Source organism: Heliconius melpomene, chromosome 21, assembly GCF_056956725.1.
Source record: "Heliconius melpomene rosina isolate 202511_hmr_F chromosome 21, ASM5695672v1, whole genome shotgun sequence".
NCBI classification, from domain to species: Eukaryota; Metazoa; Arthropoda; class Insecta; order Lepidoptera; family Nymphalidae; genus Heliconius; species Heliconius melpomene.
The window spans coordinates 11,337,528-11,364,675 of record NC_140409.1 but is presented as its reverse complement, the minus strand read 5'-3'; the positions used below and the strand labels follow the sequence as shown (position 1 = coordinate 11,364,675).

The following is a 27,148-nucleotide window of genomic DNA, read 5'->3' as shown; positions in this document are numbered from 1 at the left end:
AAATCGATTTAGTCGTTCCGGAGATTAGGCCGGACAAACAGACAAACAAAAATTTACAAACTATGTGTTTTAGTATCGTGTAAATAACACGGTTGTTTTGAAATTGCATATATCTATCTGTTTTGTCTTCAATTTTATTTATATATACTCGTATATAATAATAGACAAGTAAATTATACTTTTAGTAATGATATTATGTTATATGTAATATGTACTTGCTCTGCTAACAAGATAAAGCGTTGAGATCCGCCACTCAACAAACAATATCTAGAAAGTTCTTCTATCAAGAATTGAACCTAGACTATCTACTCTGCAGAAAATTTATTATTTAAAGACATTCATTTCATATTATAAATTTATTCAAAACACTTAAATTAATTACAAATAACCTTTAATTAAGAGCAACTCTCGTGCAAAATGCAAAAAAAACACTTAAAAGGAAATAATTTTCTCGCTTCACTTAATAATTTCTCAATTAAACGCGTACTTTTTATTGGAAGCCTCAATAGTTGAACGAGAAAAGCCGCTAAAACTTTCTATTTTCTGCTTGACCATTTGGCCCATTGTTGAGATCTGCTGTACGTACTGTACTATGTCCAAATAGTAAATTATTACTTTCTGCTGCTTTTGTTTTATATGCAAGAGTGTTTGTATGAAATGTTACTAAATTGGATTTTTTTGTTTCATATCAATACATTTTTATCTATTTTTTTTTGTGATTGACGTTGACGTTGACGTTGACTAATTGTTTTTCAGCTTCACGTTGTAACCCGCATGTATCAAGGGGTTAGTGTTAAGATACTTCGCTTCCAGCCTAGTGGTAAGACTCCACCGAATTCGAGAAGCGAAAAGAAGAGTGGCGGAACTCTACACTAGAGGAAAAAAAATAAAATAACATTTCCCGAGTGACAATTGAACCCACAAGTCTAGCTTACAGTCACACGCTTATGCTCCTGCACCCGGCCTGGCCTGGCCTCAAAAAAATAGTTAATAAACCATCAAAAACAATTAATACTTCAGTGTTTCAGTCGCGCATCGCTTAGATATCAAGTAGTTTTCAAAAGTTCCACACTTAAAACAGAGATTATATGTTTTTAAAAGGAAGCGGATGAGAGAAGTTCCATCCAAGTTTGAGGGCAACCTAATCGAAGTCACGAACTCGGCGATTGACTTCTACTGGTCTATTCATCTTCCGATATAAGAAAAGGCGCAATCATGACTCACGTCCAACGACCGACGCCGGAATTCCGTCGGACCGTCCACAGTCTTGGATAATTTCCCTCACAAAGATATACATTTTAGGTCAGTTTACCTTGCAAATGTTATTAATACTCTCAGTTTCTAAATATTAGTTATTGCAATTGTTATTTTTATATCATAGTAATTTCTGGCTAAAAAGCTAGTGTTAAGAATTTCCGATGAAATATTCTAGCTCCTTCCCATTTGTAGCTTCTAAGCTTCACTAGCTATTTAGCAAATAATAATAATTTTAATTTCATTAATATAAATGTTTTCTAGTTGCCAAAGTAATGCAGGGTCGAAGCGCACATGATTATATTCGATGCGTACTTGAATCCATACCTATATTATAAATTCGAAAGTAACTCTGTCTGTCTGTCTTTTACGCAATCAGGGCCAAACCGCTAAATTAATTGTGATAAAATACTCAAATAGAGATACTTGAGGGGCTCGGGATGAACATAGGATACTTTTTTTTCTCATATTTGTAATATTTGCGATATATACCAATATATTAAAACACTTATTAATTTAACATGCAATTTATTCGGCCATGTTAATAACAACCGTCGCTACACGACCGTTGCTAAGCAACGATTTGCAAAGTTTGTTGTTAGAAAACGTCACCCAAAATGAGCTTGCTTGACGCATCTCTCTATTGAAAACTGAAAATAATTTCATAAATATATTTAATAAATATTCGTATAGTTCAAGCGGGCGTAGCCGCGTTCGGGTCTACTAGTATAAAATATGTTTCATTAGTCTGATTCAACATAATTTCACCATTAGTTTAAGCCACACGACATATAGAGAATATTTGTTAAAACAATTATTTATAATAATATAGAATAGTTATAAATAATTAATAAGCAAAAAAAGGATGTAACAAATACCTACATGTTTTTTTTTCATTATTTATATGTATCTTTTGCATGGTGTTATAATCTAGTGGATTATTTAATTTGTTCTGTACTTTTAACCTATTTCAGGGACATTGGTAATATTTCGGCATCACCAATGTTTCTTGTCATTGTAGACAATGAGATTAGAAGACCAGAAGTCTAGAGAGTAAGTTTCAACTAAGTCATGAGATCTATATATATGTATTCAAGCGGGCGAAGCCGCTTGCGGTTGCTAGTATATGTATATGACTCGTATTCGATAAATAAACGTATGAGTATGCGGCTTCCACAAAGTCGCTCAAGTGGTTAAACGCGGCAAATATTTCCTTAGTGGCCTCTCTGGCTGGCGTTGTTTGATTTTGTTATTCTCCTGACCTTACGAGTAACTTTCATTACTTTTGGGTAGGCTTATAATATACTACTGAAATGTTTGTTTATTTTAAATAATTTATTATTATTTTTTAAAAATAAAGGTCATTTTTAATAATAACTTATGTTACACTTCTAAGTCACGGTTAACCCCACGCACTGCCAATTTTTTGAGACGTTGCGTGTTGAGTGGCGGAACTTAATACCGTGTTATGTCTTCTTACCAGAGCGAGGAAATGAAAATAACTCATTCTCATCAGCGGCATCCTGCACCTGTTCAGCTACTCGTCGTAGTTCCTGATGCACGAATGTCTTTATATTCAAGAATATAATAAAATAATATAAATTTGTGTCAAAATAATTACTGTGCAGAATTGATATGACAACGCTTGTTCTTAATTTGTTATATACAAGTGTATATAAATATATAGTGTACATATGTGCCTACTTGGTGCTGCAAGTTTGGAAGCATATATATATATATATATATATATATATATATATATATATATGTTAAAAAAACATCGAAAATCATTCCGAAATTCAAATAGGTAATCTAAAAACTTTTGCATACAAAATATTAACTAGAACAATTTGAGTATTATAAAATTTTAATTGAATTTTAAAATAAGCTGCCTAGAGAGATTCTCTCTCACCAGATCCCCATATCTTCCACTTTATGGGCTATGAGATGGATGAGCCTTTTGTCACCAGCGGATTGCTAAAGTTCAATAGTATAAGTCCACAAGCGTCGGTATTTTTATGAGAATTTTTATGACGCTCAAAAGATTTAAATTTTCGAAGACGCTAACTTTGGAATGTTCAAAAACCTAATATCTCTGAAAGAGTGCGGTGATAAAACAGTGGCGTTGTAGTAATATATTATGAAAGGAAGTTCAAAATTTAATAACGGTTTGGTCTAATATATTTGGACGTCGGAAACCAGTTTTCACGAATCTGCACAAAGCTAAATGGTGTGAACGGAACCTTCTTGGATTGGTATAATGTGGAAGCAATAAAATTCATTATGGTCACAACACTGACGCCCTGAACGCTCGGGGGAGAACGACGTTTTATACATTAAACTCAATGGATAAGTTGAATTTCGATAAAACCATTCCTGTACAGAATTCAAATCTGACGGTTGTATATGAAACGAGGCCGTTTAAAATTTTATTTTGCAAGGAATATCGTTATCCACTACTTATAATTTATTCATTAACTTTTTATCTTGCTGTGTGCGTGATACATCGTAAAGCTGATTAATTTTTTTTTAGCTCACGCTACATCTCGCGCATAGAGGTAGATAGACGAAACCACAGAACCTAGTGTTAAGACACTCCGTTCCCATTAATATATTTCTATTCTCCACTGTCCGCCGAATAGTGCAAAAGCTTGGAGTGACTTACTGTCTTCACAGACAATTTATGTGTAATGTTCCCTATAGACCACCCGGGGACGAGTCTACGTGAAGTATGCTTACCACTAGCAGTATTAAAAGTAAAAATAAACGTCTGGTAATAATGGTAAACTGGTATAAATTATAATGAAATTCAAATTATAGAAATATTTATATTTGTCATATTGCTGTGTTCTACATCTATATAGACAATTTACGTTAAATGCCGCTATTATATACCTACTTTAAAAAAATATGGAAAAGAAAAGAAAGATTGTTTTTATACCATTTTAGTTTAAAAAAATCGTCAAAACCAAAACATCAATCAATCTTTAAAAGACAGTATAATGTAACCTATTAAAATTTGCGAATGAAAATCTTGAGAAAAGTTGAAATAGGTTTTAAAATGGCAGGAAACTCGGTTATAAAATGATGTTACAAATTCCGAATGAATAAGTCGTTTAGCTGCTATTGGCGGTCTTTGAAACTGTTATGTGGTGTGACATTTATCACTTATCTCACTTATTTTATTTGAATATCATTTTTAAGTTAATAATTTTAAAGTCAGTAAGTTCAATCTTCACTGGAGGTAATTAATATTTTCGAATATTCTCGAATATTTAATATTTTCATTCCTTCGCTGTGATGTCGTCGAGGTTTGCCTCGTGCGTTCAGTGTTGAGTTCAGTTCGCCGATTTCTTGAGTAACTCAACGATCCTGAAGAACTCGGCGAAAAAGCTTCAATCAGTTTCACACGTTGCCTATCCCGCATACAGCAAGGTAGTCAGAGGGAACCCAGAGTTAAGACACTCCGTTCTCATTAAGACACATTCATTCCTCACTTTGGCGACGACACTAGGTAGCTATCACACATGTATTCAAACAAGAACGACCAAGAAACAGAAAACAAACGAAATGAATTGCAAATTACGGACTAAAATCTAAAGTTTCTTTCGTTCGGTTGAGCTTTTGCTGCGATTACAAAAGCATTTACCCGGTTCAGCCGAGACGGCATGTTGTTTTATTCAGGGTCTTAGTAAATCCCACCCATTCTGTAGCGACAATGGTAGATCAACTCCTTTGTCGAGAGTATCGGGTGAGATGATTAGGAGTTTCAATAAGAAGTATAACGATGTGCTGAATACGTTCCCATTATTACAGCACTATTATGGTTATTACGATGTGGGGTAAGTTTTTTAAGTGATTTTGCTATTTTTTTGGTTTTAATTGGCTTATGATGTGTAGAAGAAAAAAACGGAGAAATGTTTTTATTTATTATTTTATGTAAGACGAAAGACTACGCTATATTTCACGTTTCTCTGTATATAATTTGTCTTGTACTTATCTTCTGTCTTTCTCTGTGATTTAGTAGATATATAAAGATAAGAACGAAGCCGAATAACATTTAATGTACTATAAAATTTAGAAGTGTCTCATTGTAAAATGTTGGGAATCAATTATTTTTATATAGCTAAAAAAAACATTATTTGAATCTTTACGTACAAGAACAACACATGGCTTCAAGAATTTAAAATAGATACATAAAAGGATAAAATGGAAGATGCACTCAGAAAGAATATTTCAAGTATCTCACATATCTCTCGAAGGAATAAAGAGAACGTTAAACATGTCTTGAAATTTCATATTATGTATAAATACATGCATATAAAAATCAGACATTATTTTATATCTTTAAACTATTTGTTTTATTTTAAGCTTTTGTTTTGAAAAAAAAATGACTCTATTTTAATTATTTTCATGAAATCAGTTAAGCTCTAATTTCATAGCATTTATACATTAACTTTGAGGAATATTTAGAAACCTTCTTTTAGTGCTTCCTTCTACTTCTAAATCTGTCTTCAAGGCACTTTTCAACTTTTTAAGCCCAGTCGGCTGCGCGTTATCTTTCAGTAACTCAGTAAAGGAAGAGTTTTATATAGCGTATTTGTAGACAAATATGGTTACAATATGTTGCAATTCTTTTTATCAAGTGAATTGTACCAAACTCCCTATTGTACTGATCCCAAGCCTGTGACTGTAAACGTGACAGGTTGTGGGTTCAATTCCCACTCGAGGAAATAAAATATTTAATATTTCATTTCTCGCTCTGGTGTCGAGGCAAAGCTTGGCGCTGAGTTCCGCCACTCACCATTCAAGGTCTTCAGAATTCGGCGGAAATTGGGGAATGGAGTTTCTTAGCACTAGGTTCCCTCTGCCTACCCTGCTGTGTACATACATACAAGCCTACATTTCCAATAGATAAAATATATGAAGAAACCAAATAAAACCCTTAGAAACCAAAATCTTCACTTAATTTAAAGGAACAGACACACAATCAGTTCACTTATGCTGGATACTTTCTGTAGTCCGAACAGCTGTAATTTTGCATACTGTCCCAGATTCTTGTAAAATGAGCTTACGCTAAGTTACGTTGCGTTCGCGTCGTGCACTATATGGGAAGCCAAGTTCTACGATCCTGGCGTGCCTGTTCCTCTACTTGCATTATCGTTTTACTTATAGGTGGACTTTTAACTGATTTTAAACAAGATTATTTTTTATCTTCACGTTTATCCCTCACATAGCAGGATAGGCAGAGGCAACCTGTTAACCTGGTGTTAAGACCGTTCCCATTAGGATATTTTCGTTCCTCATTTTCTGCCGGAATCTGGAGCCATTGCGTGTACAGTTGCGGAATTCAGCGCCGCGCATTGCCTCGTTATCACGAACGAGGAAATGAAAATAAATATCTTATTTCCTCCAATGGGAATCGAACCCACAACCTATCGCGTTTATAGGTGCACACTTGTGCCACGACTGGCTTCAAAACAAGAACGTAAGAATTAATATGTACAAATTCTAGAAGACGTCTAGAAGACGAAACCTACTAACTGCTAAACTACTACTTCTAAGAATATAAGCAGTAAATAAACACTTTCCAATGAAGAAGAAAAGGAAAATTGTAGATATGATAGTGTTATTATAAAATAATGTGAAACTTAATATTTACAAATGTCCCGAAGCCATTTGTAAAAATATATTATTATTTTATTTATTTTTGTATAAAAATAACACGAGTAATTGGATAAAATTGGTTAACCGGGTACTACTATAACTATGGTTTCACTCTTTGATGAGTTTTAAATGAACAAAATTAAATTAAATCTACGGTTTCAGTCCAGCAGTGATGATTCAATCCAAACAAACTACTTTCTTGATTTCAATCTTTTTCTATATTTATATTTTTTTTGAGGACAATAGAACTATTGTCCTAGAAAGTTGAAAATAGAAAATTAATTTTGATATTTAAAATAAAAATCTCATTTTAATGAAGATTAACCTTATATCCTGCATGTCCAGGGTAAGTAGAGGGAATCTGGGAACTTAGTAGGAAGACACTCCGTTCCTATCAATCTTCTTAGTGCGATCCCCACTAGAGGAATGAATTATTTTCATTTCCTTGCACTGGTAAACGAACTGCGGTGTTGAGTTCAGCCACTCGTAATGCAATGCCTAAAATCTAGACATAGAGCGGAGAAATAAGACACTGGTCTCTCAGCCTATCTTGTTTGCGAGATAATTCGTGAAATTAAAAAAATAAGCAAACTTTCACAAAAAAAAATATATTATATCCTATTATCCATACCTATATTATAAATTCGAAAGTAACTCTGTCTGTCTGTCTGTCTGTCTGTCTTTTACGCAATCAGGGCCAAACCGCTAATTTAATTGTGATAAAATACTCATATAGAGATACTTGAGGGTCCCGGGATGAACATAGGATACTTTTTTTTCTCATATTTGTAATATTTTCGATATATACCAATATATTAAAATAATTAAGTTGACATGCAATTTATTCCGCCATGTTAATAACAATCGTCGCTACGCGTTGCTAAGCAACGGCTTGCAAAGTTTGTTGTTTTAAGAAAACGTCACCCAAAATGAGTTTGCTTAATGCATACATGGCGCGCGCCGATATAGATTTGTATACATTAACAAAAATTTGATGATTTCTATAATTTGATATTCATCCTTATGAAAATAAATATAATAGTCACTTTTAGCATTTCATCTAGATGGAAATTATAATTTACTGTATAACATTCTAATAAATAATTAAGGAGATGTCACTGATTCCAAATGACCTAGCCTACGAGTGGTATAGTATGAGCATGACCGACGCGAACGGGCAGATGACTTTGATAATTTTGTAAATTTTTATATATTTTCGAATTACTATTATTTTTTATGTAATTATTTGCTGCTTATAATTAATTTTTCTCAGTTCGGTTATCTATACCGATGTTATACACTTAAAATATCGTAGTTTTAATCATTTGGGATTTTATTTAATATTGTTCGTAAAAATTAATAATTATTTAATATAAAAAAATGTTTAGTACGCGCGAACGGCGAACTTTAGGTACTTTTTCTAATATTAAGAATTTCCTTTAGTTACTTTTACTTCTTTTGTTTGTTCATTTCGGTTACTCAGATATTCTTTCTAATAATAAATCTCCATTTATTATTATTTTTTAACTAATTTTAATTATTTAGGCTTATACTTTCGCGGGCGTAGCCGCGTCCGGGCCCACTAGTTTTTAAATAATTATATTATATTCAATACGATTAGTCGCAATTACATTAATAAAGTAAAACTTAAACACCTACAAGAAGCGACTTATGTAAACTTTTCAATTCTTCTCCCATTGTTGTGAAATAAATATTTATTGTTTCATTTCCTAGTTGGCGTCGTATAAAAGACTGTCCGCAACTTTATCGTTAGTTCATACTGGAGTCGCGCGGCAGAGTAGAAATAATTTACGACTTTTGAAGATACCGTGCGGTCCCTTATTGCCTTATACATAAGGGTTGTAATTCAAGAATGTCAGCTAACACACCCCTATCACATTTCAAATGTGAAGCTTATGACAGCCAAGTACAGATATTATTTGTGGATAGGTTTCAATTGCCTCAAGTATTTGTTTGTGTTTGCACGCGATTTTGCTCTTTTGTTTGGTAATTTTGATTTGAAATTGTGGCTGTTTAAGGTATTTTTAATATTTTTGTACATTTTAAACTTATTTTTTTTCTTCTATTTTATTCTGTAAGTTTGACATAACTACTGTAGGAAGGATAGAATTTTAAATAGTAACAATTTTCAAATTTGGTTGTGTATTTGTGATCATTTTTAAACCTACAATAAAAAGTTATTTGAAGAAATTCGAATATGTATATAACTGCACTAGGCAAAAATATTTAGCTATTCAGTATTCAAATAACATAAGTTCACATAAAAGTGAAATCTGGTAGAGAGCTTGGATAGATAGATAGATAGATAGAAAAACTTTATTGCACACAAAGCTGATACCGAGGACAATAAAGGTCAATCTTAAAATAAATCCAGAGCGTGCAAAGGCGGTCTTATTGCATACAATATATCTATCCGATCCATGTATAAACAACAAACATACAAATATGAATGATACCATCAAAAACCCATTAATTTCCATTCGTAGTAAAAATTAACAAAAACCCATCAATTTCCATTCGTAGTCTAAATTTTCAGTTTGTAAAAGGAAAAATAACTGAAAACTTTGACATTTGACCTTAAATATTTTTTTAACCGAATGATTTGACCTTCTTGTGTGATTTACCTATAAAATATTTTAATCTCCCAAAGTTACTTGTTACAAATACTAATTTACTTTATTAAATACATAAATGTGTCGAATGTGAGATCGACAAAGATAATCCATATTATAAATTTTACCTATTATTCATGTATATTATTTATTAACTCTTGTTGGTTTTCCACGTTTTATTAATTTTCAAAGTACAGAAAAAAATATATACAAATAACTTCGTCTTCATTTACTCCAAATAATTTTCGTATGAGGTGGAACTTAATTCCATTCATCGATTCTCAATTCTATACGTTAATTTAGAAATTTCGAAATGTGTAAATGCAATACTGTACTTTGTCAGTCTCAGAAAAATATATAGGCAGAGAAAGCGTAGAGTTTAAAAAATGAAATTAATAACATGCAATTCTCTCTATAATGCACATAATATTTTACTGCATAATTTAATTTACAATTTTTATTCATACTTAATTAAATATCGTTTTAATATGTACATACGCTTTGGATCAACCTGTTCCCTAAACAACAAATTTTCTATATGTCTGTCACATCACACTTTAAAGTCAAATCTAATTGGAATACTTGGCCGTAACTTGTCATATACTGTTAACTTCCCTAAATGTCGATAATATAACATTTAATAAATATATTTCATAGATAAAATGAACATATCGTCATTTTAACTAAGAAATGTCTGTCGTTTTAGGTAGTATGTAAAAGTAAAAACTATTCATAAAAGAATTAGTAGGGCGCAGACAAAAATAGTTGCTACAGCAAAGACTATCTCAAATACTAGGTTTTAGGGTCACTGTAACGAATCCTTTTCTTTGTTTTGTCTTTATGCTGCTCAGAACGTATAAGGTATTATATCTTTGTTTTCTTATTAGCATTCTTCAAAATGAACACAGGTGAATTCGACGTTTGTTACTCGTATTTCAAGTTATAGTGGTTTTGAATAATTCTATAGATAAATATTATAAATCCATAACGTATTACACATACTTTTCTTTGTAAATTATCACAAAATTAATATGAAATATTGTTACAATTCATATATTTGCATGTTAATTATGTACTAGTTTAGTTCTTTTCTTATTATAATTGATATTTACAAACCTCCACATATTAAGTAGTAGGAGCTGATATTTTTCATATGGTGAAAATATAAAAATATGGCTAAGAAAAGTCGATTAAGTCACCTATCAAACAAAAAAAACTAAATCAATCAGTTCATTCATTTGGGAGCTACGATGCCACAGACGTACAGATACACACACCTATGCACACATTAGTACAAAGCACGCAGAAGTACAAACAGAAGGAAAAAATAATATAAGCAACCAAATTTTATACATATATTAACAATTACGAAATTACAAGTTTATATTTGTTGACAAGCAAGCTTTGTTTTATTTGTTTGTATCTCGTAATACCTAGTTATCCTTTAACTATTATTGATCATTTTGCTTAAATTTAATTTTCATTCATTTCTATGCTTTATTTGAGACCATCGCAGTACCAATTGACAGCACGTGATAGTATTGAAATGCAGTGGTTGTAGAAAAGTTGCGTTAACTTCCGCCACTAAGCACGCAGCATCTTTAATTCGAGCGGAAAGTGGAGAACGGAGAACTTTGATACTAGTTGCCCATTGCCGACTGCGCTACAAGCGGGGTACAGCGTTACGCCGGGGTCTATTCTACTTTAGGGGATAAGTCCCAAAAGATGAACGTGATAAGATCACGTTCATCTTTTTTGACTTTACGTTTAATCCGCATAAAGCAGGATAAGTAGAGGCAACAGGAACCAACAAGAAAGTGACCTAAAACAAAATTTTGGAATAATATAAAAATATCGTTTGTGGCCTCGAAACCCACTTGATGGAATAATATATTATTGCTTAATATTTTTATTTCTTTGCTCTGGTAATAAGGCAAAAGTCCGGAGTAGTTTCCGCTACTCAACAGACTATGCCTAGAAAAATTCTGCGAAAAGTTGGGAACGGAGTGTCTTAACAGGTTCCCTTTAGGTTCCCTTTGCCTACCTTGCTGTATGCTAGATAAAGCGTGTAGCTGATTTTTAATAACAATATCGAATTACATATATTATTTAAGTCGGACAGATTGCATAAGAGTTTCTACTATAAAATACTCCGCACGATGCTCTCATATGTTAACGACAAGCTTATCACCAAATTAAAGCTGTCTGTGTAAGAGCTTATTATCCTTTCACATAAAGCTTTCGCAGCGATGTATTAAATTGCAACGCAAACTGGTTAGGACGAATGGCATACAAAGACTTAATCTATGTATATTAAATCTATAGAGTTGTCTTAATCTTCTCCAAAATAAACATGTTTGGTTAGAAATGTAATAAATAATATTTTTTTTATAATAATTAATAAAAATTTTTAGGGGTAACTAATAAATAAGTTGCAATATGGTTGTTTTCTATTTTACTTTAGCATATAAAGAGTTCCGCCATCTGACGAGACCCAATGTTTTTAATATTTTATAGAATTGGATAAGATATAATTTTTTTTTATTAAAATGTACCCACCCATAACCATCACATAAGTTTTTTCTTCAATTCGGCATTCAAACAATTTCTGACAGTGTAAAGATGACATCTATTAAATATATAATGTATTATATGTACTCGTATATACATAAACATACATAAGGTAGGCGTAGGGAGCATAGGAACTTAGTGTTAAAACACTCCGTCCTCATTATGAGTTGTGTTACATATTTACCGCCAATTCGGTGGCATTGCGTGGTGAGTGACATAACTCAACGCCGCGCTTTTCTTCGTTACCAGAGCGAAGAAATTGAATATCTTCTTTACTAAAATAGGAATCGAACTAACAACTTGTCGTGTATACAGTCACACGTTTGCACTCCTGCACCACGACTGGCCTCAAACGTTTTTTCAGATTTCTCTGTTACAACATTTCGTAGAACAATGCAATCAACACAATCGTTTCAAACTACGTAATTGGCGATATTGGTATAAGAAAAGAGTGTGCTATTTCTGTAGAAGAGCATGGTCAATAGAGCGCTCGCCCTGGCTCGGCTCTCCAGCCGGTCTGAGTAGTTATCACTGCCATGGTGGATATTCTACGTCGAAGTACTAGTGTGTAAACGCTACGGTGGAATAGTTTGGAGAGCAGTACACTGAATTTATTTGAATAGATTTTAAATTAATATTTTTTTGTTTCAATATTATGGTAACGTTAAATTTGAGAAACGCTGTCTCGTTTTCTTTATTTGGAAATGTTGTGAAAAACATTATAATATAGAGAATCACGTATTTTTATTTTAAGCTATATTATATACATATATTGTTCAAACAATTGGAAATAGAATCAACCATCACCGCAATATCTATACAAATATATATTTTTTGCACCCATTAATTAGTTACACATACAGTATACACTAAATCGCGAAATTTCTTTAAAAGATGGTGATCACCAAAACATTCTTGTTGTAGAGCAAACTTAATATTACTTTTATCTGTCCTGCATCACACTCGTAGCGTCCGGACCGCCTGCTATGACATCCGCACTTTCTTTTTATGTCTTTTTCATTTTTATTACCCTTCACTCGTAATACCAACAGTTATAGCAAACGCTGTTATGGCTTTGTTCTCCTTTTATTGTTGCTTGTGCGTTTTGTTTCATGGAATTTCAATGGGATGGAGCAATTTTGTAACGTCGGTGGGTGTAGGTTAAATTATATTATGTTTTTTTTTTTATCATCATCACCTAATAGCGTGTAAATATTACATTTATGATTATTATTTGTGTTGCTTAATGAAACATAACTGTTATTATAGAATTAATTTCAATTCTGTACGTAAATAGTAGAAATCAATATAAATAAACGAGGGAAGGCAATGATAGGAGAAGAATGAAACTTAAAAATTTTAGTAACATTATAAATTTATGTATATACATTGATGCTTAAAACAAACTGTATGTCATATACAGACGAACTGACAGACAAATATATAATATTATGATGAATAAAAGTTTTTTTCTATTCAACTGCAAATCTAAAAATGGCCAAAAAATAATTATAGAAATAAAATGATATCACAATTTATACAACGTATTCAAACACAAGTAGGTAGGCTTGTTATGCGGGCCCGGATCGTTCGTCTACTGTTTTTAAGTGGCCAACTGCATTTCTAAAGGAACTTCAAGTCCTTTCAGTTTAATTTAATTAGATAGCTTTCAATGCAGAGCGTGGATGCAAGCTTCAGTGTTAAAATAAAGGGAAAATTTTAAGAAATTTACAATTATTTTACTTAAAATTTGTATTTTTCGACTAATTTGTGTTTGTGGCATCGTTATTATACAAAAACGTCAGAATGTTAAAATTTTCAAATTGTTCTTTTTAATTACAAACAGAATTTAATTGACATTATCATGAGCGATATTTTATATTCTTTGCAAGTTTGCAGTATTTCTATCACATATATTATAGGTCACATAAGTTATTTCAATTGTAAATTGTATTTTAGTAGAAGTTTTATACGACTTTTTTGCCAATCAGTGACAAATTTAAAATTGGATGAAAAATTGTAATTTAACTATAGAAACTTTATTTTGTTAATATTAGATATAATATAATTATATTAGATACATATAATTTTGGATACTCTTACATCTACCTTGCTGTGTGCGGGATACAGCGTGAAGCGTAATGAATAGAAAGAACCTAGTGTTATGACTCTCTGTATTTCGCAAGACTCGAATAGCTTCAATATAAATATAAAACCCATTTCTCCAGAACTTGTATCGTAAATAGATAAATTGCTTCATCATCACGGACATGATGATGAATTGAGGCCATTATGGCGCATAGGGACAACCAAACTGCATATGTGAGGAGGACCGGCGGATCGATAAGCCATCCGGGGGCATGAATATATTTTATTTCTTCGCTTTCGTAGACAAGCTACGGATTCCATTGTAAAGCGGAGAACGGAGTGTCCTAGCACTAGGTTTGCTCTGCCTACCCTATTACTGCTAGAAGCTTACTAGTAGAAGCTAATACAGTCTTAGAATTGTCGATGCATGACTAGTCGCTTTGTCTAAGATATAGCGATATGCAAGATAAAACAATCCAGCCTCAGCCTGTATTCCGCTTATAGCACTCTGTTCCCCACTTTTCGAAGCATTGCGTGTTGGTAGTTAGTAATAGAGTGAAGAAATTATTAATAAATAATAATGAAATATTAATAAATAATAATTCATTTTTCCGAGTGGGAATCGAATAACCGTCGCGTTACAGTCACAAGCTTGGGCCCCTGCGCTTCAAAATAAAAATATATCACAGATATTATGTTACTTATTTTCTTCTATCTATGTATAATACAATGAAAAATTCTATTCGTAAAACTTCAGGCAATCCAGTGAAAATTGAATCCTAAACAAAATGTTCCACCAATTATAGTTTTCGTTGTTCTTTATTTTTATTTGGGGTTTTACAAATTGGTTGATATTACTTTCTACACGCAACGGACAGTGTTTTATTTGCTTCACCTGTACCGCAATATTTCAATCAAACATAACGATCATCGTATTGAAACAACCTTTTGATTAATAGTCGGGAAAATAGAAAAAAAACTGAATATTTTAATTTGTATTTTTGATTACGTTTTATATGTCATCTAAATGACTTGACAGCTTCGTTGTTACATTTTATAGCTCTTATATATTTTAAATCACTTAAATAATATGAAGTTGAAATGAAGTTTTAAATAAGAAGCGGGCGAAGCCGCGCTGGTCCGCTAGTCCCTAATTAGAAGTTCGTCAGAAAATTGTCAGAAAAGAAATAATAATATTGGTAACAAATGTAATGTCACCTATTCAAATTCAAAATATTCTTTATTCAAATAGGCAATTATTACAACACTTTTGAATCGTCGAATGAACATACGAACCAAAAGCTACCACCGGTTCGGAAGGCAGTTCTGCTGAGAAGAGCCGGCAAGAAACTCAACAGTTGCTCTTTTCAAAATCAATGGTACAATCTATTACATTTGCTGGCAGCTATCCTGCATTACATTCAATAGACATTATATATAATATCACTCAAGTAAACAACTTTTACAAAAAAAATTAAATTATGTATTTCAATATCTTAAGTTTCAATAATTACATTAATAGAATACTTTTCACCGAATTTTACAAGGCATTGTATGTTGAGTGGCGTAACTCAACTTTTGCTTTTGTGCCAGAGCGAAAAAATGAAGATATTAAGAAGTTATAATTCATACCTTTGAGTGGAAATCGAACTGATATTGTCGCTTTACAATCACACCCTTTTGCCCCTGCGCCACGAAGGCCTCATTTATTGTATATATGTTTCAAATATTATGATGGAAGTTGAAAATACGAGTATATCGATGGACTTGAGATTTTTCATCAAAGTAAACTTTAATATCGATTTATATGCTGGTTCAAAATGTATGCTCTTCAATGACTTCGGGTAACCAATATTTTATTACTAGACTACTCTGCTAGTTGCTGTAGATATTTCGTATATAGCAAGATTCGAAGTCGTGCGTCTTGGATACTGTCCAAGTGTTGTAGCCAATTAAGCTGGACGTTGAAATTTATTATTTCATATTTTTTTCTAAATAAGGTTTAATTTGGACCGTATCTAATATTCACAATTTTATTTATTTTTTGAGGCCGTTCGCGGTGATTATCAATACATAATGTTTTTTTATTCTATAATGTTTTTTTAAGCTAAAAAACATTATATATTTAAAATCAGTGCGAATGGCCTCAAAAAATACTTTTATGTTTTATTTATGCTATTTATTTTTTTGATGTAAAACATATCATTTTAATATATATTTTTTTGCTGTATGCTATATTATAAGTAAGTCTGAGATTTTAGTAGTATGTCCCAACTATCTTTCGCAGCCGAGACTGTAGGATACGTACATCTAAGAGCAAATACAACGCTATACGGAGACGTTAATTATTAGCGTGAATTGGAGAACGTTTCATTATGATGTGAGGAGGAATTATTGTGCTTTCCTTCCAACTAATTCCTGAGAGACAAATATACCTATATTATAAAGTTGAAAGTGACTGTCTGTCCGTCTGTCTGTCTTTTATGCAATCAGGACCAAACCGCTAATTCAATTGTGATAAAATATAGATCTCTCTCTCTCATCTAGAGATACTTGAGGGTCTCAGGATGAACATAGGATACTTTTTTTTTCATATTTGTAATATTTTCGATATATACCAATATAATTATTAAAATACTTATTAATTTGACATGCAATTTTTTCCGCCATATTAATAACAACCGCTATGCGACCGTTGCTAAGCAACGATTTGCAAAGTTTGTTGTGAGAAGACATCTCGCTATTGAAAAAAATAATTTCATAAAAAAATAATTTTATATTACTACATCATACCCAAGGTAATTAACAAGACAAGTGGCGGAACTTAACAAGACAAGTGGCGGAACTTAACAAGCGCGATGGTCTTGTTACCAGAGGGAAGTATATGGGAATCGAACCCGCAACTATCGCTATTACAGTTAACTCGCCACTTACAGTTCTACTCGCCACAATCTTATTTTATTTTACAATCATTAAGTAGATATGCGTGGATCTTTATTGCTTTAGAGGTAAAATTTTTAAATAAAAGATTAAATTCAATTTCTTTAGAAGATGTTTGCGAATGCTTAACCGTACTTAATTAATTCTATCGAATTAGTCGAGGCTTAATCTAGTTGAAATTTGGATAAACTCGTCATTTTCACCTTGGGTATGGCATTTTATTTTATTTTTCTGAGCGAGACCTTTTATGTTTTAATACAAATAAGTTTTAACACGTTTCCCGATTAATATTGTAAAATATTTCAGTAAATATAGCATCAGTACCGAATTGTCGGTTGTATTTTCTATCGGAAATATAAATAACTAGTGGACCCGGACGCGGCTACGCCTGCTTGAAATATAAGAATATAATTTGTATAGAAATATAATTTCAATCTAGATGAAATGCTAAAAGTGACTATTATATTTATTTTCATAAGGATGAATATCAAAATTACGCGGTAACGAACGCGGTCGCGTAGCGACGACGGTTGTTATTAACATGGCAGAATAAATTGCATGTCAAATTAGAAAGTATTTTAAAATATATTAGTTTATATGTATAATGTAATGTTATATAGCCTATAGCACTTCTGAAGAATGCAGCTTTCATACAAAACAAAAACAATGTAAATCGGACCAGTAGATCCAGAGATCTTAGCGTTCAAACAAACAAACAAACAAACAAACAAACTCTTCCGCTTTATTATATTAGTATAGATTTAAGAAATTAAGGAAGTTATGGGATTTACAACCTTTTATATAACGATTTGTGTTCTCGGTATCCTTTAAAGATATCTTTATAAAATTTGAAATGAACTGGGCTATTATTATTATCATATATTTTTTTAAATATTTTGGTAAAAATAAAATGTAATAGAAATTTAAGATTTTTTACAGGCGCTTTCATATACCTACCACTCCTTTAATAGCCTACTAAATTCATTATGGACATATAAGTTAGTTATCTGTGCTATAAGTTAAAAAAGAAATAAATAGTGAAACGTATTTCAATACGTTATTTCTGATAAAAAGCAATACAATCAAGGTAAAATCAATTTATTAAATACCAGTGCAGCTTTACCAGACTTATCTTGTTAGACCCCTTAATATATCTAAAAGCCGTATATTTTCGTACTTCTTTAATGAAAAAATATCATATTATATCTATCAGCATTCGTAATACAAAAGCGTAAAATTAAATTTCTTAGAATAACGGGCCGAAGTTATTATAATACTGAAAAGGATATTACATATTTAATAACGTACGTTGATTATAATATAATTCACAATTCTACTAATTATGTTTCATATTTATATATATATTACTAGCGGCCCGCCCGTGGCTTCGCTTGCGTGAATTACGTTATTATTAATTTCTGTCTTCATGAGTACTACGTCCTATAAGTGACGACCATGCAAAATTTGAGACTCCTAGCATTTGTAGTAACCAAGTTTCATACAAACTTTCAACCCCAAGAACAACCCCTTAGAAGTCGAATATTGCAAATTCCCGTCTTAGTGAGCACCTACGTCCTATAAGTAACTCTTATGCAAAATTTGAGATTCCTAGCACATGTAGTTTCTGAGATTTCGTGATGAGTGACTGACCTTTCGATTTTATATATATAGATATTTAAATTGGATTAATATTTGAATTAGCGCGGTGGTAATGTCCTGGTAGTAATATTCCGAGGGATATTAAATTGTGACCTTAAATTTTGTCATCTACTGTAATAGTTCTAAGTGAATAGAAAATAGAAAAAACTTTCTTTCCTTTTTCTCTTTATAAATGTGGATATAAAAAATATATCGACCAAAAATACTAAGCTGGACGAGAGCTAGACGAAACTAATATTAAATAATCTCCCGGGAAAGATAAATAGTACGTAGTCGCTTGAGAAATTTCCAACATAAATCTTCTAATCATATATTATGAACTTACCGTCGTGAGAATCGTAGATGAAAATAACGCTCGTCCAGCCGTAATAGGTAATGGTGTCGATAACAGCCTTATGGTAGTCCGGACGGAGGCTGACGGCGTAGTCGATCAAGCCAGATGTCGGGGGAAGTACCTGGAAATATACGAATATATGTTGAATTGCATTTTAAGAATACTGTTGTGTGAAGAAATGTGAAAATATTTTGTATTATTTCTAAATGAATGAAGAACTGAATCTCTTTTAAGTAATGCAGCCTTTCTATACACCAGCAGAACGGAAATGCCACAGTGATAGACTTATAGTGTGATATTGTCTGTCCATGTTGTCTCCGATTTTATGAAAAATAATAGAACTCAAAGCCAGTAGGTTCCTTTCAAAGCCGCCCGTCACACTTCTGTCTCATTTTTTTTCATTCATTTAAGTAGTGTTAAAACAATTTTGATAAATATAAATACAAAATAGATCATTTAGTAACTGGAATGCTTCAAGTACAAAACATAAAAAATCTTTCTAATACGAAAGTAAGTGTCAGTCTGTAGAAGTAATAGACGTCTGTCTGTTACTTGTACACAACTAAACCGCTGTACCGATTGTAATGAAATTTGATTGTGAGAAAGCTAGAAAATTAAGAAAAGATATTATAGATTTTGCTCGTTGATTCACATGTTTTTTTTTCCAAATCTATGTATATGTCGAATGTTATGAATATACATTTATAAAAAGTTTTTATACATAAAAATATACCCATTGTTTTTGTTTTTGTGAAACTTGATATTTTTTTTTTAGTATATTTATTAGAAATATTTTTATCAAATAAATATTTTTATGAAACAATACAATTTAAAACGTTACTCGATAATATTATAAGCCTGAATGCTTTTTTGTATGAACATACTCGTATATTTTCATGTTTGTCAATAAACAGTTTTTATTAACTATGTAGTTAAAATATAGAGGTTTTTATAATTATTTTTCGAGCAAGCAGATTGTTGTCAATTTAAATTTTATTTCGAAAAATAACCTCTACAGTCATTGACATCACTCTATATTGAGGCCATGGCGCAGGGGCACAAGGGTGTGACAGAAACGCAAAGGTTGTGGATTCGATCCCCACTCCAGAGAATTAATTATTATTTATTAATATGTTCATTTCTTCGCTCTGGCACCAAGACAAAAACCGCCATTCAACACGCAATGCCTCGAAAATTTTGTCGGAAAATGGTGAACGGTGTATCTTAACACTATGTTCTATCCGCCTAACCTGTTGTGTGCGAGATATAGCAGGAAACTGATAAAAAAAACTCTAAAAAAATTAATACTAATAATAATTTTGGCGTCTTACAACGGTAGGTTCCTTTTAAAGTGCCAAAATCCCATTTTCCTTGATATTATCATTAATGTTGATATATCAACTTGCGGCAATATCCTGCGTTACCACCAATAGTTCGGTTTGACTGCGGCGAACCATAATTATACCCAGCTGTACAAAATGTCATATTAGCGGCCGCTACGGCTATAAGCGTATAGTAAGCTGAAGAGTAAACTACCTACCTATTATTATTAATGATATCCCTTAAATATACTTAGAAAATGTAATATGGCTTTTTAGTGTGTTTTTAATAATTAATCTTTTTTAATAGTATAATATAAGCGAAATGAAAAAAAAATTTGAAACTTATTTTTAGGGTTCCGTCATTTCAAGGTATTAAAAGGACAAAACGTTATCCTGATAGAATCAATTTGTTGTCCGACTATCCATCTGTTAAGACTATTTATCTCTGAAAAAACATCCTTAAAGTTGTAGATATTTCATAGAAAACAATTGTTGTAAATTTATGTTTATAGATCACTTGGACAGATGTTTACTTTCGTAATCTGGACATCCACTAAGAAGATATTTTGAAAAATTTTAACCCTAAAGAGGTGAAATAGGGGTTGAAATGTTGTATGGAAAAAAAATTAAATCGGCACCGATTTTTATAAAATTTGAAATTTAGATTTTTAAATATATTTAATTTAACACGTGTTTCATCGTTTTCTAGAATGCGCGCGTCCGCTAGTATAATATATTATTATATATTATTTAGAAGCCAGTGGCACAGGAGCGAAAGCGTGTGACACTAAACGCGACATACAAGGTGGGTTCGATTCATATTCCAGAAATATTAATATTTGTATTTTCATTTATTCGCGGTGTTGAGTTTCGCCACTCAACACGCAATGAATCCAGAATTCGGCGGAAAGTGGGGAGCGGAGTATCTTTTAAAGAAAGAAGAGAAGTATCTTTTTTTTCGAATACCACAATAGGGGTATCAAATTTACGAAATAATTTCTTTTTGTACAGTAATTCTAAATAATAATATTTTCAAATATAAATACTTGTAAGAAAATTGACATGATCTAATGATAAAGTACGAAGGAGAGTTTCGAAAATGTTCAATAGGAAAAGTTTTCAATACAACTTTTACGTGTGTCGTCCTATGGTCCCAGAAACAAACTGAACAAATATAAAGTTTTTGATACCTTGAAATTTAAACCGTTACTTATGTTACCTTAAAAGGTTTCTCGTTTTTTATATCTGTGTTTATATATTCATATAAATACTATGAAATTACTTATTTTTATATAACAATATATTGTTTCTGTTAAAATATTTCTCGATATTTTCGGGACTAATCTCTTCAATGGGCCCTAGCTTCCCTTACGGGCAAGCCGAGATCTGCTGCTTTCGCTGTAAGAAAAAAGAGAGCTTACGGATGTTAATACTATCCGAACAGTTTACTTCAGTTATTTTCATAGCATCTTCTCCTATGGAATATTACTATATATTATATGGAATATTACTTTGGAGTTCTACGGGCTATTTACATCATGGGAGCTCGGGAAATTCCGAGAGAAGTTTTTAGTAAAATTAATAAAAAAATCTTTGCTTTGTATATATTGTATAATTGACTTTTATGTTTATTCTAATTATATAAACTTAAATTACAACAATGTAAATCAATATAGAAAATACCAGACTTTGATTTGAGGTAGTCATCTTTACAGTAGCTTCACGCTTTACCCAAATGGCTGAGTAGGCTGACGGAACCTAGAGTTAAGACACATTCCACTGATTTTCGAGATCGAGAACATTACGCGACTACCAGAACGAAGAAATTATACTTTAAGGATCGAATCAATTATCGTCACGTTTCCAACTTGAAGCTGTACCACTGCACCACGACGTTTTCATATCTTATTAGACTTTTATTAACTTTATAAAAGTCTATTAGATTATTTTTAACCCTCATAGTTGTAAAATACATCATAATATCGTTATAACTAAACTCACAAACGAATCTAATTTAATTTAGTATATCCATTTGGAGATGTTCGTCTTAACAAATTAAGACGCTTCGTCATTTATAATAAAATATTAAAAATTAAATCTTCTTGGAATTGTTTCAAAGAAAAGGAACCGACCGAAATTATGATTTATCTTTTTAAGAGAAACGAAGAATAGAGAAGAATATTTTTTGCAAATTTTTAGCTACACTCAACAAAAAATGGTTTATTTATATTTTTAAAACAAGAGATCAATGTCGCCTAAAAAAATTGGGCACTTTTTGCGTAAATCACAAATAAACACTTAACCTTTTTGTTGGCAATATGATTATTTTTTGTGATTATTTTTTACTTTTTTTTAATGATTTATATCAGTATTTTTTACAAAAAAAAAATTATATTAAAAAACCTATGACTGTTTTTTAATATAAAGTAATATTTTTGGCATGACAAAATTGTTTGATGATAGGTAATCAAAGACCGAGTTGCTCCCGTAGAATTTGCAAGCAAAATTTAGATGAAAAATGTCTTACTTCCTTACAAAATATAGCCTCATAACGTCTAGAATTGCATATAATGATTTTTAGCGCTTTCCCGCAAAGTGACAATTTCCTTGATGACATAATCTTCAAGACGGAAAGCAACTTTTTTTTTTCATTTTTCTTAGATAATCCATATTACAAGTAATGAAGCTTGTAGAATAAACTAAATAGCGATTTTAATAGGATGGTCTATAACATATGCTAAACTTTATTTAAAGAGTTATTTAACACTCGGGAAAGAAAAATACTTTTTTTAGAAAATGTGTCAAAATTTGAACCTAATGGAATTCGAACCCACGCCTTTTGGATACCGCCCAAGCCATGTACGAACATAAAGTTAAGAGAGTTTTCTGAAAAGTATATTATTATAGGTCTATAAGATTTTTAATTTTCATCTCTATATTTAATTTACCTATGATTCTTAATAATAAGGGATAGGTATATAAAATTAAGTGCTAAATTACTTCGTTGTTGACTTGGAATATATTCCTTGAACTATATAAATAGAGAAACTAAGGTACTATCATCAATGCGTAGTATAAACTGCTTCATAAATGGCTATGTGTAATACATACAAACCCCGACATTTTCCTCTTTGAATATCTTAAATGTTTTTATGAATAAAGGAATAAATACTATCAAATTCAAATCGTGGGAGGATAATAAATAAAATAACCATAATCTATATATATAAAATCGAAAGGTCACTCACTCATCACGAAATCTCAGGAACTACAAGTGCTAGTAATCTGTAATTTTGCATAGGAGTTACTTATAGAACGTAGGTGCTCGCTAAGACGGGAATTTGTAATATTCGACATCTAAGGGATCAATCTTTTTGGGATTGAAAGTTTGTATGAAACTTCGTTACTACAAATGCTAGGACAAATTTTGCTTGGACGTCACTTATAAGACATAGGTACTCATGGAGACAGAAATTAATAATAACATAGTTCACGCAGGCGAAGCCGCGAGCGGGCCGCTAGTTATACTATAAAAGTAAAAACGTTCCAAAATATTTGAGTGAACAGGTGAGGTAGTGATAAGGCTAATCTAGTTGTAAATTGGTTTTACTCCGGCCATATTGTACAAATTATAGCGATAGTTTTGAAGTTGGGAAGGAGCCTGGGGGGGTCACTAGTGTCTCATAATGGGAGTTTAAGGCATGTGCAACCCGTTTGCGGTCTCATACTATTGCAAGGCCAAACTAATTTGCGGCTAGTGTAATTTATGTACATTTCACCTAATATTTATGTAACTATTACTGGTTCATTAAATTTTACGTTAATTATATTGGTACATATCGGAGTTGATGGATATATTTGTATGCGCGTCCATTTGAATATATCTTCCGTTAATAATGTTTCGTAATTAAAGTTGGATATCAGGATTATATGAACTAAAATGGTGAGTAATTTTAAGTGTGATTTGGGTGTAATTATTGCTTTTTCTGAGTTTATTTTCAATACATATAACGTTTGTGTGTTCGAGCTCGTTATCAAAAACTGAAACAGAGCATAATTTTCATGTAATTCCTATAATATTTTTTAATATTAGTCGTCCTTCTTGATGTAGTAGACAGGGAAAACCTAATAATAAAACGTGCTGCTTTTAATTTTCCACGAATTTTATAAATGTTGCTTGATATTGGGTGGGACTCCATACACTTTATTTTTTTGCTATAAGTAAACTTTAAAAGTCATTAAATTATCATTAAAATTATAACGGTAGTTTATTTCATACAAAATGAGTGCATAGCTCGCAAATTTAGGCATTATTTTTGTCAAGTTGTACTTCCTGTTGACCTACTTGATTGACCTGTTTTTCTTCTTCACGCTGTATCCAGCTTACAGCAGGGTACGTAGAAGGATGGGGTGCGAAGTCGGATAACCTCCTCGAGTGTGCGCTTGCTGCTGGCCCCTTTTCGAATGCGTTTGGCATTCGGGGGGACGAGCAGTGAACGTGCCGGTGCACCCTGGGCAGCGAGTAATCATTACACACAGGATTCTTCCTTGGGTAATGATTGCTCGTCGGCGAATAATCCGACGTGACGCCATTCTTCCGCGTGTTCCTCTGACAAGCAGAGGACACAGTGTGAAAACTGGGAGGGCGTGCGTGGTGTGTACTCACTCTACCGCCACGCAGGTGCAGTGGTATATGTGCCAGCGCCGAGAATATCAGAACATGTCTCTTAATCGTGGGTGGAACCGAGGGTCTTGCCTTTACCGGCCGGACTGCGAGGAAGAAAACCTCTATAAAAAATTACCCCAACCCAAGCAGCCAAACAGTGCGAGGGGTGCGTGGCTGAAGGGATGATCAGTCGCTACTGCTAGTTCTACCAGGAATTCGGAAACCGAGGCAATGCTCGTGTGAGCACATAGTGTTAAGACACACTATGACCCACGTTCCGCCAAATTTTTGAAATTGCCTCGACTTGCTTCCTTTCTTAATGCTTAATATGCTTCTTCTGCTTAATTTCATTTATTTTCTATCACAGGTTACATTATTATCACATTAAACCAACGCGTTAATATATAACATTAATAAGAAAGAAGTTATAAAAGATTCTTAAATTAATTCTCGTGTCATTTATAAGAATGTCTCTTTTATTTTACTATGGCTTTTTACCTTTTCGGCTTCTTGACACAATTTATCTGGCTCCCAAAGAAATTTAATTTTAAGGAAGAGGACAAAATTGTCTTTGATCTTTTAAGCTTTTGGAATACACGGCGATGGGTCAAATGTATGAAATAGGAATTTGTGAAAACTTCGACATAATAAAATTAGTATGCAAAAGCTGAAGTGTTTTAGTTGCGTAAGAAGATTGGTATGACTAGAATATGAATTTTGAAAGATCAAAGTATCTATAAAATTATCTTCACATTGCAGAAATTATTTTTAATAAAAAAAATACAGATATTAGATGATTATTTCAAAGAATACAGTACGTTACAAGAAAAAGTATACAGCAATAGAAACTAACGGTATATAATTGTTTTGTACTATACTTACGCGGCGGGAATTGTTCAATTTTATTTTGGCGTACTGAAGAAATAGAAGTATTTTAAAATTAATCTTCCACCAGATTGAGATCGATCGCAAATAGCTAAACACTTCCCAATTGTGCAGATTGGACTAGAGGTAGATTGTCAGAGGGAACCTAATGTTAAGACACTGTTCCCCACGGCCATCCAATTTTTCGAGGCATTACGTTATTGAGTAGCAGAACCCAACACCGGGCTTATATATATTTAAATAAATATTTCATTTCCTCGAGTGGGTATCGAACTCACAACCAGTCGTGTTTATAATTACACACTTGTGCTCCTGAGCCAGGACGACCTCAAGTACATTATATTAAGTAGTATTAAGCTGAAGATGCTATTAAGGGTTTGAATATTTAATATGACACGCACCGCAATCTATGGTTAAACTAAGATAGCTAGATGCATTTCTGTCTAATTTCTGATTCACTATTGTCTTAGGCTTGAACAGCATCTTCATCAAGACGGATTACGGCGATATAATATATTAGTCTTCCGTGAATTATAAAGTATGTTATATAATTGAGGGTATCGTACAGTAGGGCAGTGTAAGCAGCAGGAATAAGTATTAAATAGTCAAGAAGCGGAGAAAGGGCGCAAGCGTAAGGTCGTGGGTTCGATTGCCACTCGAGAAAATTAAATATTTAATATTTTCATTTTCTTTTTTTCTTGTCTCTGCTGTTGACGAAAAGCACGGCGTTGTGTGGCGTGAGTTCCACCTCTCAATACACACTACCTCCAAAAATTGGTGGAAAGTGGGGAGCGAAGTGACTATACCATATTTTTTTTCTACCTATACTGAAATTACCAGACATAAAGCTAAATATATATAATTTTTTGTTATGTAAACATCATTATGAGAACTTCTCTTTGAATGTTTAGCTTTACTAGCTAAAAATACTAAAACATAAAAGGTTATTTTGTTTTTCGTTTGTCCGTCCAGACTAATTACAGTGAGTGCCAGCGCCCGCCAGCCATACGTTTTAGGGTACACCGCGAATTTTTGTAGTACATTTGAAAAATTACATTATTTTAAAGCAACCTACATACTAATATTTACACTCATGCTCATGCCTAGACTCTTCTAAGTAACTTCTTGT

General features: G+C 32.3%; 1 protein-coding gene across 2 annotated transcripts in view; it reads right to left on the bottom strand.

Annotated features, from left to right (window-relative positions):
• The window catches only part of LOC146527253 (glutamate receptor 1-like), a 207,565-nt gene that overhangs the window by 39,190 nt on the left and 141,227 nt on the right, over positions 1–27,148 (bottom strand). For both annotated transcript variants that reach the window (XM_085205680.1, XM_085205681.1), the window contains exon 6: positions 19,138–19,267. In XM_085205680.1, coding sequence (XP_085061806.1) covers positions 19,138–19,267 — 130 coding nt within the window. The remainder of the gene's footprint in view (positions 1–19,137; positions 19,268–27,148) is intronic.